Raw genomic sequence first — 19,067 nt, forward strand, 5'->3', positions numbered from 1 at the left:
AACACTGATGCTACATCAAAACTAAAACATCGAAAAAAAAAAACACCGACACAACACCAAATAACAAGCACACAACCACATCAAACCAAAAGCACCAAGACCACAACAAGCCATAGAATGAAACCAAAACACCACAAAACCACAAAGTCCAACCAAATCCGTGTCAACTGCAAAATTAAACCAAATCAATAAACACCACAAAACAGGCTGTGTACTTTGCAAGAGCAGTTGCTCCAGAGCTTAGTAAATGAGGAAAAGCTGTGATGACTTCCATCATCCAATCATGTGCAAACAAAAATGTTGTTTTTTTTTTTCTTTGGGTATTCTTCATAAAGTGAAGCTTCACCTCATTTACTAAGCTCTGGAGCAACTGCACTTGCAGATTGCATACTCTATTTGCCTTTAGTAAATCCACCCCAATGCTACAGGTTGGGTTTGTGTTGAATCCAACATATGATAACCACAGGGGGATGTCTGTTTTTGAACAAACTTTTTTTACAAAATCGGTAAGATTGGTATACATAGTCAAGGCTGAAATTTTCCATTTTCCACTGACTGCCTGCCCTGCACAGCTTACAATCTATTTAGGAAACCAAAGCACCAAAGGTCATTTTATACATAATGTCACAAAGATATCTAAAAGGTCCAATTGACTGTGGTGCAGTCCCTCAATTCTCCACAACCACAATTGTCTTATACACAAAAATAAAATTTGCCAGAGGCTTCCCTTTCCAGATCAAACAATTTACAGAATTCAAATCCAAGCCTTTTAGGTGGATGAGCTAGAAATTCTCAGTCAGCCGTTCCTTCAGGTGTTGTACAGGTGTAAAATTCACACATGTGTGAAATAATCTTTATGTAACCAGGACTGAGATAAGAATGAAGAACAAAGTATGAAGGGACTTACTTTTGTCACACAAACCTGCTGTGCCACAAAATTTATTGAAGCAAAGTTTTATTTTTTTATTTATCATTAGACTGGAGCAGCAAACAAGTACAACCCACATCAACAATGCCTTTACAGCAGGGATCTCCAAAAACGACGGCCCTCCAGCTGTTGTGGAACTTCACGTCCCATGAGGCATTGTAAAACTCTGACATTTATAGACATGACTAGGGATGATGGGAATTGTAGTTCCTGAACAACTGGAGGACAATAGTTTGATCACTCCTGCTTTACAGGTAAATGTAGCAAAAGTACCTCAATGTCTATTCATAAAATAAAAATATATGTCCTTTTTTCTTCCACAGAATTCTTGTTCTATAACCAAATATTCAGTATTAAAAACCATTTTTAATTATTGCAATAAAAGTAAGTGTAAACCTAAAACTGAGTAATATTTATCTTGCTTTGTGTATTATAACAATTGCCATTTTTAAATATAATCTGTGTTTTCTCCTTTTTTTTTTTTTTCCCCATCTTTTGCTACATCTCAGTGCTGTGAATTTCCTGCAGCCAATTCATCCTATAGCTGAATGGAATTTATCAGGTCAGGTTTCCTGAAGGTGACAGTAGTGGACCAGGCCTGTGTCATGGGTGTTGAAAGTCTCAATCAGAAGCCCGTGTGACAACACAGGAGGAAAACTGGGAAACAGGGACAGACTTTTGTCACCCTATACAGAAAGTTCCTGAACAAGGACCTTTATGGCAGGATCACAAAGGATTATTTTAATAAAAGTTGCACATTTTAAAAAAAAGATTGAAAATGACAGGTTAAAGATTACATGAGATTTTGGGGATTAGGTTTACATGAGACAAATAGAGATCATTAGTTAGGAGTCAGGGAGACCTACAGCATCAGAAAAAAAAAACAAAAAAAAAAAAACAAAAAAAAAAAAAAAAAAAACAGAAACCTTGAAAAATTGCAGCTTGGACCTTTGTAAATAGGCAGCTGCCATCTGGTAACTGAGGCCTGTTTTGTATCTGGATGTCAAGGCTCCTTTAAAGCACCAAGTCGTTGTGTATAATCTAGTCGTTGTGCTTAAATGCAGCTCCTTCTCTGTGGCCTGCTTGCCATGAAGTGCAGGCAGCAGAAGACTCAGCCAAGCGCGTTTCCACCACAAGACAGGAAAAAAAAAAAAGAATGCATTAAGCAACTGAAATCAATAAATAACTTTATAGGAATTCTTGCCATTTACCACCTATTGCTTTTAATGCTGCACACATGCGGGACGTGACGCAGCGCTGAGCCCCATGTAATTCAATCTACCGCATTCACACACTTGTAAAAAAAAAAAAAAACTCGGGCTTAACAAAGTGCCAAAAAAGTCACCCCACTTTTCACCCTTAAAACCAATCACCATAACAGCATCCAAGAGGAAAATAAAGCTGAGCTGTGCACAGGAAGAGTACAACAGAGAACACAGAGCGCACACACACCCAACCAGGTTAGCAAGTCTGTGTGATGGAGACTTTGTCTACAAACCCTCCGCCATAGGTGTCCTTCCAAACCAACTGCAAAACTCTGGCCTTGCAGGGGTTAGCAACTGATATCCAGAAGTGAAAGAGGACAGCAATAAAATAAAGTCAATGATTAATATTTGTAATATAATCTCAGTAAAGCATTACTTTTACTTAAACCCCGAGCTGCAAGGTAGGAAAAAATCTATATTACTTATAAAAGTATATCCTATGTTTACTTTGTGCTCATCAAGCGACTCCTTTAGTACCTGAAAAGAGAAACACAACAGCCTGGTCTTTCTTTCTGTTTTACAGCAGTCTTGACATAAGATTATGTTCCAAGGAAACAAGAAGTTCTGAAGGCTGGAACAAAGAAATGACCAAGTGATATCATAGGTTTAGATCTAGACTCGCAAATCAGATACTGGTATCAATTTAATTATGCTGGAGTCCTATGTAAAGTGATTTAAAAATATAATATACACACACATATACATACACAGTACACAAACTGGTTAACGCCAAAAGAAGCCAGGCCACATAAAAGAACCCAAACAAACAACACATTTTATACACACACACACACACACACACATAGTAGAAGTATAGATGTAAACTATGATGATTACTTTGTTCTGTGCACTGGGTATCATAAAAGAAATCAATTTCTCTTCACCTTTTTTTCTTCCTTTGTTGCCTATTAGTGCTGGTGAGCTTTTGCAATCTCTTTACAGCCACTTTCTGAATTTATGAAATCCAGTGATGGCTACATGGCATTTCTCAAGGTGGGGCTCCTGATGGAGTCAACAGTGGATCATGCCCGTGTCAAAACAGGCACTTGTACTTTCCATCGGAAGCCTGTTTGACACCAAAAGGAGAACACAGGAGAAATACTGGGAGAAAGTGCGGTCACCCTATAACAGGAAGTGTCTTAATACAAGGACCTTCACTGTAGGATTGGAAGGTATTCCTTAAATGAAAACTGCATGCTTAAAAACAGTTTTGGAGAAATATAAAAGCTTCTATGAGGTTTTAATGATTGGGTTTACATCTTCTTTAGGCTGTGTGCTCCATATAACTAAAGTTACAGTTTTAGGGCAAAGGTCCCATTCACACAGGTGTACTTAAAGTGCTACTAAATCCACAACAGTAAAATCAGTCTGTATATGCAGTAAAGCATGCTTGTGGAACCTAAGGGGTTAATCCTCTGCATTGTGTAAAAAGGCTGTTTGACCCTGAATGCACAGATCCTCCCCTTCTTGCATTGTCTCCAAAACATGCCTGGATAAGACTGGAGTCAGGCTGTACATGCTCAGTTTGGTGTGTAGTGCTAGAGTTTTTTTTTCTATGGAGGGTGCATGTGTTCAGCACAGGGCCAATCAGCACTGTTCAGACAGATGGTCAGGGGTCATGCAGCCTCATAGGGCAGCCATTGCAGTATGAAAACTCCTCCTACAAGCTTTAACCAGGCACTGATAAAAGTCACAAGACTGCCATATACTGCTGATGAGAAAAGGTATATAGGTAAATGTTTGCATTTCTGTGTACTGTGGGAGACCAGATATAGTGAATACAAAGTCCTGGGTTTAGTAACACTTTAAGCCTACATCTGTGCAAGTGCATGTCCCTGAACACAGAAAGTGCTGGTTCAAGGACAAGCACTCGCACAGCTGTCAAATTGGGACCAGTGGATGTGTCCATGCAGCCACTGCGTCCCAATAGATGTGAGTGTGACTGCCTGCAGGAGGATGCACGGAAGACTGAGGCATCCCAAGCAGGCAAACACAGCCCTTTCCAAGGATGCTTAAATACACCCATGTGAACGAGGCTTAACTTCAACACTTTACTGGACACATTTTCATACATTTTGCAAAGAGGACAAAAACTGAACAACCTTGCCTTCATTGTGGACCGTTCCCACCTGCACGCGGCATTTGTGGTGTATTAAAACTCACTTTGTCAGCTAAAATGGGTCCCTCAAGAATGCAGTGTGGTGTGGCTAAAAATGCGCAGCAATGCTCGATGGCACAATGTGCATTAAAGCAGGCGTTTTCAATTACACGTGATGGGGATGAACCATTAGCTGGAAAATCTCTACAATGGACAGATCGGTTGTCAGTTAAATAAAAAGAAAAAAAAAAAAAAAGTGCCCAAGGTGCCATTCTGGTAGGTAAACCATGCAGAAATGTTCCATTATGCTGAAAGATGCCTGTTTTCAGCAATACAGATTTTTGCTAGGCAAGCTCATCAGTCTTCCACTGTGCCATATGCAATTACCAGCGGTGAAGTTCAAACCTGTTGTAGAGCAATTTGTTTGACATACAAATACCTAACAGATCTCAGTCGTGTTCTGTCCCAGAAGTTACTCTTTATCCCCCTGAAACGCCTGCAAAGACTTCCTGAGCAGCTGCGGCAGTCAAACAAGAATGACCCCAAAACCCTGAAACGACCCCCGACTTCCACATTGTAGGAGGTGTTTATATAAGAGCCATACGGCTAAATGGATACTCACTACTCCTCTATACACAATGCTATCTGACTGCTTTTCTGGACATCAAGCTCAACAAAAATACAATTATTTCAGATTACTAATTTTGAAAATGAAAAGAATAAACATTCCTTGTTGCAAATAAGTTGCAGTCACTCTGTTAAGTTAAAGCGAATAGTTTTAAGATAAATATTATGATTTTCCATTTTTGTAGCCACAGAACATGGCATAAAAATGGTCCATGGTCAAGGCACAAAATACAACACTTGTTACCAATCTTGGTAAACTTTTCCAAGTAACTATTTTAGAAATGGTTCTTATAAGAGTATAGTATTATAATTTCTTTTTCATATTTGTTAAAGTGTTTGATTATTGTTCCCTGGGCCAAAAAACATATCACTGAAAAAGTCCTTGCTGACTGAATGCACTGGTTTGGGGTGAAATGAGAGTCCTTTATTGAATTGTGGGAAACACTATTCATCATCATCATATTGAACTTCTCAATTTATAACTCCACTTTCATTTCAAACAGTACTACTGTCACTTTTTAAAAGCCTCCAAGAAGACACCAATTCCAATGAATCATAAACCGCCTCGGAGCAAGATGATAAAACACATACTAACAAATTACCAAGAGCAGGAAACACCAACAGGACGACACATTTCTACTGGATAAGTCTGGATGACATGAAAATCCCATACCCAGGTCTTTACTACCAGATCAGCATGGCACAAGACAACCAACATCTGCAAAATGGCAAGAGAGCATTCCTACAAAGTTCACACACTTTTCTTTTATCTTGCTTTATGTAGCATTACAACAGCAGGATAGTCTGGCCAACAGTAACCGTATACAAAAGTGTGGGGTGATCTTGTCTTTGTGATGGTACATATATTGATGCTTCATACATAACACGACGCAACAATTTTAGGTGCTGAGCAAAATTTACTGCTTGATGCCCTGTCGGTGTGGCAAAATTCTATAATAAATAATAATAAATTAGAGAGAAAGAGAAAAAAAAAAAAAAAAACACAGAAAAATCAAAAGGCGTTCTGAAAAAGAGAAGAGAGCAAAATTTAAAAAATAAAAATAAAGAAGAGTGATGGCAGAAGAAGATCAAGTGCTCCATCAGTCTGCACATTTTGATTTCTCGGTTTGCCTTTTTGACGGTGTATAGAAGATTTAGGTTTGTCCCAAGCACATTTAAATTGACTTACTGTTGACCAACTTACTATCTCTGCTAAATGTCTCCTGCTAGATTGAGGTCATGCCCCCGTTTTCTTGATCTTAGCTTCCTATTAAAATTCTGCCCTCCTGAACTTCACACCTTTCAGGTTTCAGTCATGTACCATCTTTCCTTTAAGCCCAGTAAACACGTAATGAAAGTTGGCCAGTTCAGCAGTAACTAGGCAACTTTCGGTACTACTGTCTGTGCAACAGAAGCCAGTCTAACAACCAGTTTCCGTGGAACGGTCTTGCAAGAAAAACAACATTTAATCAGTGCTTGCAACTAATGGATGCAGGTGCTGATCATTGAATACAATAATACAGCAGAAGAGATCCACACATCATTGTGTTGATGTGGAGATCTGTTAGGTCTTTATCTCGTTCAACCCGCTGTTTTAATGAAAGAAAACTGAACTTGTCTATCCAGATTAAAGGCTAGTACATATGAAAAATAAATAATCGAAACGAAAATACCGATCTTAGAACGATTGTCCGATAATCTAATTGTTAGTACACAGCTTTCGAGAAGCCGATCACGACAGTTCATGCAAAAATATCCAAAGTGAGATGCACAAAAAAATTTCTCCTACAACAACTGAATGAACGATTTTTGTTTAATCAGCACAGTGTTTATCTGTTGAAAAAAAAAAAATAATATCAATTGACCAAGCCCGAGCATGCTCGGAAATAAAAGAATACATTCCAATACATCACATTATCGTGGGAAGTTGTACTCTGTCTTATGAGAGTTTTTGTAACTCTAGTAACTTATTCGTTTTAGACTAGCAAGCAAAATAAATAAATAAAAATTTAAAAAATAAAAAATAAAAAAAGCGAACAATCATTTGTCCAATATTTTCATGGTGGGTACCAGACTCAAGGCTGCACATATTAATTTCCTGCAGACTCTCCTGGAGTTTTAACCATCAGACCTTTAAGTTGCCTATCTCTGGTCTTGTTCTATCTTATAAATATATCTCTTTGTAAGTGAGGTCCCTAGAATGTGACATTCTAAATAAGAGGTAAACATCAATATAGGTGAATCTGGAACTTCCTCCTGCTGGTGATCAATCCAAATCATAACTATATAGAGAAATCAGGACCTCCTTCCGCCTGCTGGTGATTTCTTTGGTAATAATTAAAGATCTATAAAAGGGAATCAGCACCTCCTTTCTCCTGCTGGGTAACCCTCTATATAAAAGATCAATAAAGATGACTCAGGACCTCCCTGCTCCAGCTGGGGATACCTCTAGTAATAAAAAACTAAAGATATATACAGAGGAAAGTGAGAAGAGAAAGAAAAGAAATGAAAGAAAAAAAAAAAAACGGTCCCTGAAAACATGGGCAACCTATTATTGTTCCTAACCATCATCCCTGAATAGAGGATATTGTGGAGAAGTTGTCGGCTGCACTCCTCTGCTTCTTCTGAGCCTATCAGAAGGCGGGGGAGCGGAGAATGTTGCAACAGTTTAAAGAGGCGCCTCTCTGCTCCTACTTTTGCTACTGTGCATCACTTGGGCCTGTCAGCGTTCCCTGGGATGCAAGACAGATTGTGGTGTCCCATCAGACAGCCTTACCACAGAAAAAAAACAAACAAACAAAAAAAAAAACCCACCCAACACAAAAATAAAATTAATTAAAAAAATAAATAAATAAACCTAACACATACCCACACCTTTTGAAAACTTTCTGCTTTAGGAAAATGTACAGAAGTAAATCAAAAAGGGCAATTGTAGCAAAAACCACCAAAATAGTAAAAAATTAAAAATAAATAAATAAATAAATAAATAAATATATATATAGATATAGATATAGATATAGATATAGATATAGATATAGATATAGATATAGATATAGATATAGAGAGAGAGAGAGAGAGAGAGAGAGAGATAAATCTCCCACATACTTTATCATCATTTTAATATGCACAACATTGATATTTCTGGAACATTTTATTTAAAATTTGCAACTTAAACTCCTGCGAAAAGAACGTTTTTTTTTCCCGTTAATTTTGATGCAAAAGCAGAAAAGCAGATTCCACAGTCTCTTAATATTCCATACACAAAGCAGACTATATTTAGCATCACGGACTTATCAATAGGGCTAATTCATGCCTTTACATAAAGGAACAGTCTTTGCCCTCATATTTTTGGAGAAGTCATGTGCAAAGCCAAGACCCAAGCTTCATGTAATGGATCATTCAAATTCAATTAGTGACACTCCATGGGCCAGGGAGGGGCTACATGGATGGCTCACAGCAGGATAAAGCCGTCAGAAAAGGGTTAATAAATAAGGGGGAAAAAAAAAAAAAAGGGAAGAGGTTGCAAGTAACAATGGGGTGACCCCTGACCAGAGGCAGGAGACCCCCTCCTTACTCTAAGCCCAGAAGCCACTTCTTACATCTTGCTTTGCTTAGTCTCAGAACGTCAGGCTGCGTTACGACTCCAATTTGTTTCCTTCTCAGAAGGATCTGGCAGCCAGGAAACTTTATATTTCAGACAATAATTTCCTTAATTAAGGTATCGGAAAATCTTATAATAGAAAGAAAAAAAAAATGATCACAAAAGGTTGATGGGTCTCTGCAATTCACAGAAGGCAGGCAAGATAGAACATCTGTTAATAATTTTCAGGGTGGTCCGATAAAGAGAGCTCTTAAGTATACAGTAAAATGATTTATTTTATACACTGCAACTGGAGCTCAATGAAAAAGACACAGCACAAGGGTTACAGCTTGAAATTTCACTTAATCTCTTGCAAATCCTTACAAGCACGGAGACAACACAAACAGCAACTGTACGATATTGTTAACACAGTCCATGAAGGTTCATCGTCTGTCGCCCCTTGGGGTCCGTTTGCAATATTTTTCACTTTAGCGCTTAGGAGAGTTAACTGAACATGATGGGGTTGCAGCGAAGCCAACACAACTGACCCCCAGCATTAAATTAGTCTGTACACGTGTCTGCCTTCACAGCGAACATAAAAGGTCCGATCAAAAACGTACTCCATTTCCAAAACTTCTTCCGTACTGCAAGCATCTGACTCACCAAAAACCAAAAAGTTTAACTCTCTGCAAGGAACAAGCAACAGTTGTGCAGTTAAAATTTCCCCAAATTACCAGGAGACATTTACAATTTAGCCCCCAAACGACTTTTCTACTGCAAGCATTTCACTGTCCCAAAAAAGTCTGGCTCATCTGTTCACGACTTTGAAATAAAATTTTGTCAGGTCGAGGAAAGAGTAAAATTTTTAGCCCTCAGCTTTCGCTACAAACTTTTTTTTACTTTCCAAAACAAAAATTGATTTGGCGAAGGACCCAAATCACTTGGTCTTTAAACTGGGTTCTACAAATCAGCGATGGTAATTTTTCGCCCCTGATTGCACGAAAAACAAGCTGCTACAAGTATGTTCTTGGTGTTCACCTCTCCTAGCACCTCACTCCAGTAACTTTGTGACAAATAACCAGGCGCAGAACAACGGCACAATACCACTCCAACACTTGTGTACACAAACCCAATCCAGAGAGAAAACAGGCATGGGACCAAGATCAAGACTGTCTGCCTGACTATTAAGGAGAAACAAAAGCAAATTGTTATTGCAAGTATAATTACCTAGTGATTGATATGTATTGCAGAAGTTTGTGAGATTGAATAGAGGGAACTTGGAAAGCTTCCACTGCAGTTTTTAATTTGGATTTACAGGCAGCAGGGTATTGAATGCAAACTCAAAATCACAAAGCAACCCTTTTTTTTTTCCTGCCCGACTCCTGCCACCGCACCAGTGTGGCACCTTTCAAGGGCAGATTGGCGCACTCAGCACAGACAAATCATATCATGGCGAGGGGAGGTTCTAAGGAAAAAACAGAGGGTATCCAAACTGATTTGGATGACTCCAAAAATCTAACGTCGTAAAAAAAAAAAAAAAAAAAAAAAAAAAAAAAAAAAAAAAAGTCCAACTTTGAAAACATGGCAATCACATCCTATCAGAGAACGATTCTAGGCGGGTTAGGCCCTGGCTGATCTAATTATTCCCTTGTGATTATCTCCAAAGGCTGGTGTCTTATGACTTTATAATCCTCAGAACAATACACAGCAAGTCAAACACCTCGACAAACAAACAATAAATCTATTATAATAAGACGTTGCAGCTCCGAACACAGCCAGGGTCATGTCAGGAGTTGCGATTGCTGTGAATTTTTACATGAAAAATGGCAATGTCCTGAGCTAAAGGCATTACATTTGACATCATCTTGGCATACACTGCCATCCCTAGTCAGACGATCCTAAAGAAAGGAGCGGGGTTAAGCAATGTATGAAAAAGACTGAGCACCCCAACACTCATGTGACAGAGGAGAAAGATCTCACACAAACCTTTGCAAATTTAAAGTCAAATTGATCAGCTGCTGAAAGCTGCAGTTTTGTTTTTTTTGTTTTTTAATTCTCTACATCAAAAACAGATAATGACTGACATAAATTAATCTAATGAAAATGCACCCCAACAATTAGAACTTTATTGGTAATGGTGAAATCCCCAGGCCTCTTTGCATGCCCTCCTGGTTTCTAAATTGTAGTGACTGACTCCTGAACTCTACATCTCTATGTCCCCCCTATTTAAGAGGCTGGACGCTGTGGCTAGAACAAAATATTTTTTTGTTTTTTGTGAAATATGTCCAAATTATCCCGCAGGTCTCATCAACCTGTCAGCTGGAAATAAGCACTGTGCTTATTCTGAAATCAAATAACAGTTTTGCTAAATGTTCAATATTTCATTATAGAGAATAAAAGATAAACCCGCTTCATCCTCCAAATCTTACTGCAAATACCGATGAACTGTATAGAATCAGCAAAGTGTAGGCAAGAATCCAGCATGTTCTGGGATGACAGGCTGCATTGTTGGTCACACATGTTACAATTGCCATCTCATTCAATCGCTATTTTAAGATGGGGATTGTTCACATCTTTTTTTACAAATAAATACATTAAAGGTCTTATTAATTTCTTTTTTACATTAAAATACAAAAAAGACAAATGATTAACCCATGCTATCACAGCAAAAAAAAAACAAACAAAAAATCAAAAATCAAATGACAAATGAACACTAAAGACAGACTCAAAAGCCGGCAACTAGTACACACCATTAGGTTAGATGAAGCAACTGGTAAAATCTGATTAAAAAGAATCACCACATACAGTGCACTTACTGAATGATTAAATAGACAAAAAGCAGAAATCTTATAATAAATCTGTACTGTGACTGTGACTCTGACATGTGACCTTTGACCTGGGAAATCTCACCACCTGGTTTAGTAGGGTCAAGCCAAAAAGTAAATCACAGCAACCAATGAGATTATCGTTTACAGGAGTCAGATCAATAGTCACAGACTGCATATTGGTTCCAGCAGGTTAATAATCGAAAGATTACCAAAAGCAAACTATAGTGTAAATTGCTTAAAATGACAGCAATATGACAAGCAGATTTTTAGGCAGAGTCTGACCTGTCATTTTTACAAGCATTTGCCGAAACAGAAGCATCAGCTTGAAGCAACATGTGGTCACACCATAAACATGAGACGGGAGCTTTAAAATTCTACCCACTATGCCGTGGGTCAGGTTTAGAGGGAGAACACCTGGAGATACAAAAGCAACTTGTCTTGAGATCCTTGGTTTAACCATGCGCCCATTGATCACCTATAGTGCACCGGGTCGCCAAACCGTCCAATAAAATCCAGCAGCTCTGGCAAACACAGCCTTTACAGAACGAGTCACAGCAAATTAAACCAAATAACAGATCAGAAACAGAATATTAATTATGACATCGGGCGTGATTACACTGCTGAACGCTGCCGCCAAAGTGCGCAGTCTGCGTGATGTTGTCATACGTGCAACACACTCATTACTGTGACAAGATTTTGACAGTTTTTTTGTATTTTAATCGCTGCGTGAAAAGCCAAACACAACAAGGCGAATTTAAATCCCAAGAAAGGCGTCTCGAAACCTTGTTGCCGTACTGTCAGATGGAATATGGACTAAAAGGCATGCAATTCACCCAGGGCAAGGGATGGCCATGAGATAAGGACACTATGGAGGGGGCTACTAGCACAGCAAGGGGTACCAGGGAGGAGATTTATGGGCCTGGCAACAGGTCATAAGAGGGCTTCTAAATAGTCCAGCAGCACAATATTCTACTCAGTCCAGTTCTAAACATCACAACACACAGATGACCTCACAAGACTATCTTACATCCACCACCCTTATTTGGGACCAAGAATAAAAAAGCCGAACGTTTGGCTAAATCTGACACTCAGATTTTTTTTCCTATCGGGCAGCCATTGCATTCTCCATCAGTGTGACGTCTCTTTATCACTTGGCAATCCTGACCTCACCGGGCAGCCCCTTTTACTAGCCTGGGTGAGCGCTTCACTGGCACACAAGGCAGACAGACAATGTCTCTCTCTTCCTCTCTCTTTTCTGAAAAATAATTTAGGAGAACAGGATAAAATGGTGAGCAGGTGAACGGCCAACCACCATGCCAGTGTCACTGGAACAATGAGCGCCCAACGCCTGGCACCGACCCCAGAGCTGGCTAACGTAGAGAAGGGGATTTACAGTTGCCCATTGTTGTCATAACCCCAAAATAAATTCAGTGGGTGTTCGAATGAGTCACACACAGCCCTCCTCTTTTTGCTCTAACCTGCGTTTTTTTGTTTTTGTTCTACACGGGACATCCTGCCGCTTGTGTAATGCCCTTTTTTGCAGCAATTGTGATGTAGAAAATACAAGCTTAGAATACACTCCTCCAAGTTGTTCATCTTATTCCCTCTGTGCAGGGCTTGGGGGGGGGATACACATACAATACACTCCGCTGGGTCCGGCTAGGGGCAATAATGTCACATTAGTCACCGCTTTACTTATCTTCAACAGTAATATTATGCCAAGGGGTTCAAAAATAACAAAAAAAAAATAAAAACTTTACACTGAACTTTCAGTAGGCAACAACTTGTCCTTTCTGTCCGATGGCTTTAGCACCAGTCGGAAAGCACAGACATCCCAGCGCAATTTTGCAATGACCTAGTCAGAAACACACCTCCAGGCTTCGCCAGTGTTGGTTCAGGGACACAGGCACCCCCCCAGGAGTGAAGACGGAGGCCTTGCTGCACATGCAGACCGAGGAACAACACAGCCGTGACCGCCACAAGGAGCAGAACAAGACGGTTGGCCAGTATGCCTGGGGAGCGCTGAGCAAAATCTAATCACAGACCTCCAAGCACAAACTAGCCAGCACATCTGACAAGTATCTGCTCTGATATGAAGGGATGTGTTAATAGTGAACAGGGAAGGAAGAAAAAAAACAAACAAACAAACCAAAAAAACAAAAAACACAGCTGCCACTAACAACACCATGACAAAAGCTTGTGTGTAAAAAGGATCGCCCTGGCCTTCCCGCAAACTGTCACACTGTCTTTGCAGCTAAAACTTTCACATTGTCTTGAGGAACAAAATTGCACCCAGAAATCCTGCTCCTAATCCGGCCGACATGCTGCAAGATAACCAGCCGCCCTTATCTGACCGATCCAAAATCGATATTAAGAATCTGCTAAGGTTATCTAGTCCCAACCCAGGAAGAAAACAATCGGCCAACACAAACGTCAGGCCTTCACAACAAACGCTCAAAACTTTTCAAAAAAACTTCTCCGGCTGCAACATTTTACCAAGAGCCGTGTAACAAATTCTAATCAATTATTCTAAAATGGGATTAGGGGAGAGCAAACAGGTCCCTACTGCCGGCTGCTTACAAGTTAAATACAGAAAAAAAAAAATCTAATGAATCCTCTGTGTGAGCTGATAGAGGAATGACCTTTGAACGCTGGAAAAATAAATGTGAAATAGAGTCTCGCCTGTCACTTTGTTACAAGGCATTTGGTTCACAACTAAAAATGCAAGAAGAGAAAAAAAAAAAAAAAAAAAAACTCTCACCAGATATTCAAAACACATTGTCCTTTCAATTTAGGCTACAACTTAATTTAAAAGAGACATTTTTCCCAAAATGCCAGGAAATGTCAATTACAAACATCACACAGAATAAAATCATAAAATCTTTCATGCGCCAACCTACTTGGTGAATTAAAAGTGACACAAGCTATACTAATAATTGAGAAATAAGTACTTTTTACTTTTGAATTGAAACATTATTTGTGTTGCACGTAGACAGGGAAGGTATATCAATAGACAGGCACAAAACTTTGGGAGGACCTGGGGAACTGGCAGGAGGAGGGAGGCAGTAAGCGGGTTTGGACAGACCAGGCAGGGGGTTGGGATGAAGTGTATGCAGGATGTCAGGAGAATTGCTGGGATGGAAAAGCAGGAAGGAAACATGAAAATAAGACGCCGGGAGAGAAGATAAAAAAAAAAAGAGGGGATCAATCCAGAGCACTCGGGGATAGGCAGAGATTAGGGATATGCTGGGCAGATGACAAGACTCCTGAAGGGGTCAGTTAGGAAAATCCCCACTCTGGTGGGTGACCAGCACTCTTGTGGGCACAGGGAGTCCCTACAGAAGTAGTCTGCACAAACAGAGCAGCAAGACATGTCACTACTTCTGCCAGCACTTCCTGGAAACCAGCTACATCTCTGAGCACCAAACTATGCAGGAACTACATCGATAAATGGCTAGCCCGGTAAAAGCCCACTACAGTTTAGGCAGTACCTGCATGGATTACTCCTGCGAGAAGTGCAGCCTTGAGCCAAGCAAGCTGGGGGGTTGTTAAGGCAAGGGACAGCAACAGCCTGTTCGGTTGTGTGGGGAGGCACAGCAGTCAGGGAGCAGGGTGCACGGAGAAGGGGCAGGGTGCACACAGCATAGGGAAGGGTGCACGGAGAAGGGGCAGGGTGCACACAGCATAGGGAAGGGTGCACGGAGAAGGGGCAGGGTGCACACAGCATAGGGAAGGGTGCACGGAGAAGGGGCAGGGTGCACACAGCATAGGGAAGGGTGCACGGAGAAGGGGCAGGGTGCACACAGCATAGGGAAGGGTGCACGGAGAAGGGGCAGGGTGCACACAGCATAGGGAAGGGTGCACGGAGAAGGGGCAGGGTGCACACAGCATAGGGAAGGGTGCACGGAGAGAGGCAGAGTGCACACAGCATAGGGAAGGGTGCATGGAGAAGGGGCAGGGTGCACACAGCATAGGGAAGTGTGCACGAAGAGGGGCACGGTGCACACAGTATAGGGAAGGGTGCACGGAGAGGGGCATGGTGCATACAACATAAGCAGGGGAGCATGGAGGAGGGCAGGGTGCATACAACGTAGTAAAGGTGTGCACTGAGAAGGCAGGGTGCATGGAGAAGAGCAGGGTGCACACAGCTAAGGGATGGTTGTTTGAAGAAGTGGTAGGATGCACACAGCATAAGGGTGCATGGAGAAGGGGCTCCATAGAGAGGTGTATTGGGAAGGGGCAGGGTGCACGGAGAGCGGCAGGGTGTACACAGCACAGGTAAGTGTACGGAAAAGGGGCAGGGTGCTCACAGCATAGAGAAGGGTGTACGGGGAAAGGGCACATGGAGAAAAGCAGGATGCATACAACATAGGCATGGGTGCACAGAGAAGGCAGGGTGCATGGAGAAGGGTAGGGTGCTCGTAGAAGGGAATGGTGCACACAGCAAGGCTGCACAGAGAGGGTACCATAGGAAAAGGTATGTTGAGAAGGGCAGAGTACAGGCAGTATTGGGAAGGTTGCGCAGAAAAAGAATAAAGTGCACAACATAGGTAAGGATGCTTGGAGCAGATGGGGTGCATGGATAGGGGTTGGGTGCTTGAAGTAGGGTGCATGGATAGGGGTTGGTGTGGGATGGGTGCTCGGAGTAGGAGTAGGATGCATGGATAGGGGTTGGGTGCTTGAAGTAGGGTGCATGGATAGGGGTTGGTGTGGGATGGGTGCTCGGAGTAGGATGCATGGACAAGGGTTGGTGTGGAATAGGTGCTCGGAGTAGGGTGCATGGATAGGGGTTGGTGTGGAATGGGTGCTCGGAGTAGGGTGCATGGATAGGGGTTGGTGTGGAATGGGTGCCTCGGAGGAGGGTGCATGGATATAGGTTGGGTGTGGGATGGGTGCTCGGAGTAGGAGTAGGGTGCATGGATAGGGGTTGGTGTGGAATGGGTGCTCAGAGTAGGGTGCATGGATAGGGGCTGGTGTGGGATGGGTGCCTCGGAGGAGGGTGCATGGATATAGGTTGGGTGTGGGATGGGTGCTCGGAGTAGGAGTAGGGTGCATGGATAGGGGTTGGTGTGGGATGAGTGCTTGGACAGGGTGTAGTGTGGGAAGGAGTAAGCAGGCAGAGAGCAGGGACATCAGACATGGGAAGAATGCAGGAAGCAGAGGGGAGTGTGGACTGGTGGAGGAACAAGGGTGCAGGGACCAGTGCACAGTCTGGGCAGATGAGGGATCAGAGTTTTATCTGGGTACAGTCCGGGCAGAACTAGGTGAATTCTGGGCACCTCCAGGTCCCTGACAATAGACCCCCCTAGTGGGTAAGCACACAGGGAAAGAGTACATAGCAGGAGAAGTGCACTCACCTCTCAAACTCCGGCGGTGCGTCTGGCTCGGTGAGCATGCTGAATCCAGCACAATATCCCTTTGTCACAGCCGCCACTTCTGATGGCTTTAGGAGAACCTGTCAGGGGGTGCAGAGAGCGGAGTGAGACCTCTCCTCACACTCACACACACTCACAAATCACTGTTAAAGGGACAGCAGTGTGGGGAGCGCTCTCCTGTCAGTCAGATCCTGCACAATGCTCGTCATCCCCGGGACAGGACACAGCAAGCTGTTCACTGGGATCTGCCACCTTCCACTGTGCTGCCGAGTGCCCCCTCCCACCCACCCCCACAACAATCACACATTGTTCCCAGCAAAGAAAAGCAACTGGGACACACAAGAGGCCCCTGCCAGGGACACCGCGCTCTATACACCTCTCTCTGATCTACACTGCACTCTACTGACAACACTCTACTGACTGCTCCCTGCTCTCTACACTCTCCTGACTGCACTCTACTCTTTATACACAACACCTCTCCCTGCACCCTCTCCTCTACACTGCACTCTACTGACTACACTCTGTTCTTTATACACTGCACTCTACTGACTACACTCTGTTCTTTATACACTGCACTCTACTGACTACACTCTGTTCTTTATACACTGCACTCTACTGACTACACTCTGTTCTTTATACACTGCACTCTACACCCTGCACTACACTCTGTTCTTTATACACTGCACTCTACTGACTACACTCTGTTCTTTATACTCTACACCCTGCACTGCACTCTCCTCTATACTCTGCACTACACTCTGCTGTCTACACTGCACTCTCTTCTACTCCCTGTTCTTAATACTCTGCACTCTCCTCTCTACTGACTGCTCTCTCTTCTGTGAACTGTCTACACTCTCTCTTCTCTAGTGACTGCACTCTGTGCGGTCTCTGTATACAGTGTGCGGTCTCTCTCGGTCAGTGTACAGACTCACACTCTCTCTCTCGGTCAGTACCGGCAGTGTTGGGTCTCTCTCTCTCTCTCTGTATTGTCTCTCAGCGGTCCCCGTGTCTCTCAGCAGTGACTCCGGAGTTGCTCTCAGTGGGTGAAGCTCTCACACAGTGTCTGTCTCTCTCCATAGTTCCCCGGCTGTCCCTCTGTGTGAGTGTCAGTGCGGGGCCCCGGGCGGTGCGGGCAGTAGGGGCCCCGGCGGGTGACAGGACAGTGACAGGCGCGAGCACGACATGAGAGGGCGGGAGCGCGCGCCGCATGTCCGTTCGACCCGCCCCCTCCCCCGCGCTGCCCCGCCTACCTGGTCACTCACGGCCCCGCCCACCTAACTCCTCACTGGCCGTTCTGATCCATCCCGGGGTTGAGCTCTAACCCTTTCCTGCCCGGATATCAGCGCCAACCTTCTCGCGAATGCATTATTATTATTATCACCTTTGTGCCCAACACCAACACTGACCCCTTCCTGACTGACCTCACCATTAACCCCTTACTGCCCGGTAAATAAATCAGCCTATTGCTGCCTAGATCTCATCAACATTAACCCTGTCCTGCCTGGCAGTGTGCGGTCATCATCATTACACCCTTCCTCCCCAACACCAATCATTAACACCCGCCTGCCCAGCATGATCATTAACCCCTATCTGCAGGGCTCAGCATCAATCTTTTACTGTCCAATGCCATCCCAGAGTAACATTAACCCCTTCCTACCCCACAGAGTAACATTAACCCCTTCCTACCCCACATCCCTACAGAGCAACATTAACCCCTCCTACCCCACATCCCTACAGAGCAACATTAACCCCTCCTACCCCACATCCCTACAGAGCAACATTAACCCCTCCTACCCCACAGGGTATCATTAACCCCCTCCTACCCCACAGAGTAACATTAACCCCCTCCTACCCCACATTTTACCATTAACCCCTTCCTACCCCACATTCCCATAGAGTACCATTAACCCCTTCCTACCCCACATCCCCACAGAGTAATATTAACCCCCTCCTACCCCACATCTCTACAGAGTAACATTAACCCCTTCCTACCCCACATCACCACAGAGTAACATTAACCCCCTTCTACCCCACACAGCAACATTAACCCTTTTCTGCCCAGCATAATCACAGAACAACATTAACCACTTCCCAACCAGCCGCTGCAGTTATACTGAGGCAGGTTGGCTCCCCTGGGCGAGCCAACACACAGATCCCGGTTCTGTCAGGGGGGAGAGGAGAGAGATTGTGTGTTCCTATCAAGTGGGAACAACGATCTCTCTCCTCCTCTAGTCAGCCACATTCCCCCCACAATTAGAAACACACCTAGGGAACACAGTTAACCCCTTGATCGCCCCCTAGTGTTAACCCCTTCCCTGCCAATGACATTTAAACAGTAATCAGTGGGTACATCCCCACAGAGCAAC

At 43.0% G+C, this 19,067-nt stretch overlaps 1 protein-coding gene across 3 annotated transcripts in view; it reads right to left on the reverse strand.

The window, feature by feature from the left end:
• The window catches only part of SOX5 (SRY-box transcription factor 5), a 300,676-nt gene extending 282,745 nt beyond the window's left edge, over positions 1-17,931 (reverse strand). Inside the window, exons 1-2 of one of the 3 annotated variants that reach the window (XM_073621454.1) lie at positions 17,655-17,931; positions 16,684-16,781 (exon numbers count right to left, since the gene is read on the reverse strand). In XM_073621454.1, coding sequence (XP_073477555.1) covers positions 16,684-16,721 — 38 coding nt within the window. In that variant the 5' untranslated portion in view covers positions 16,722-16,781; positions 17,655-17,931. Of the gene's footprint in view, positions 1-16,683; positions 16,978-17,633 lie in introns of those variants that run through there. The other 2 variants (XM_073621453.1, XM_073621455.1) reach the window with 2 other exon arrangements.
• Between the last annotated feature and the right edge of the window lie 1,136 nt (positions 17,932-19,067).

The sequence above is a fragment of the Aquarana catesbeiana genome, linkage group LG03, assembly GCF_042186555.1.
Source record: "Aquarana catesbeiana isolate 2022-GZ linkage group LG03, ASM4218655v1, whole genome shotgun sequence".
NCBI classification, from domain to species: domain Eukaryota; kingdom Metazoa; phylum Chordata; class Amphibia; order Anura; family Ranidae; genus Aquarana; species Aquarana catesbeiana.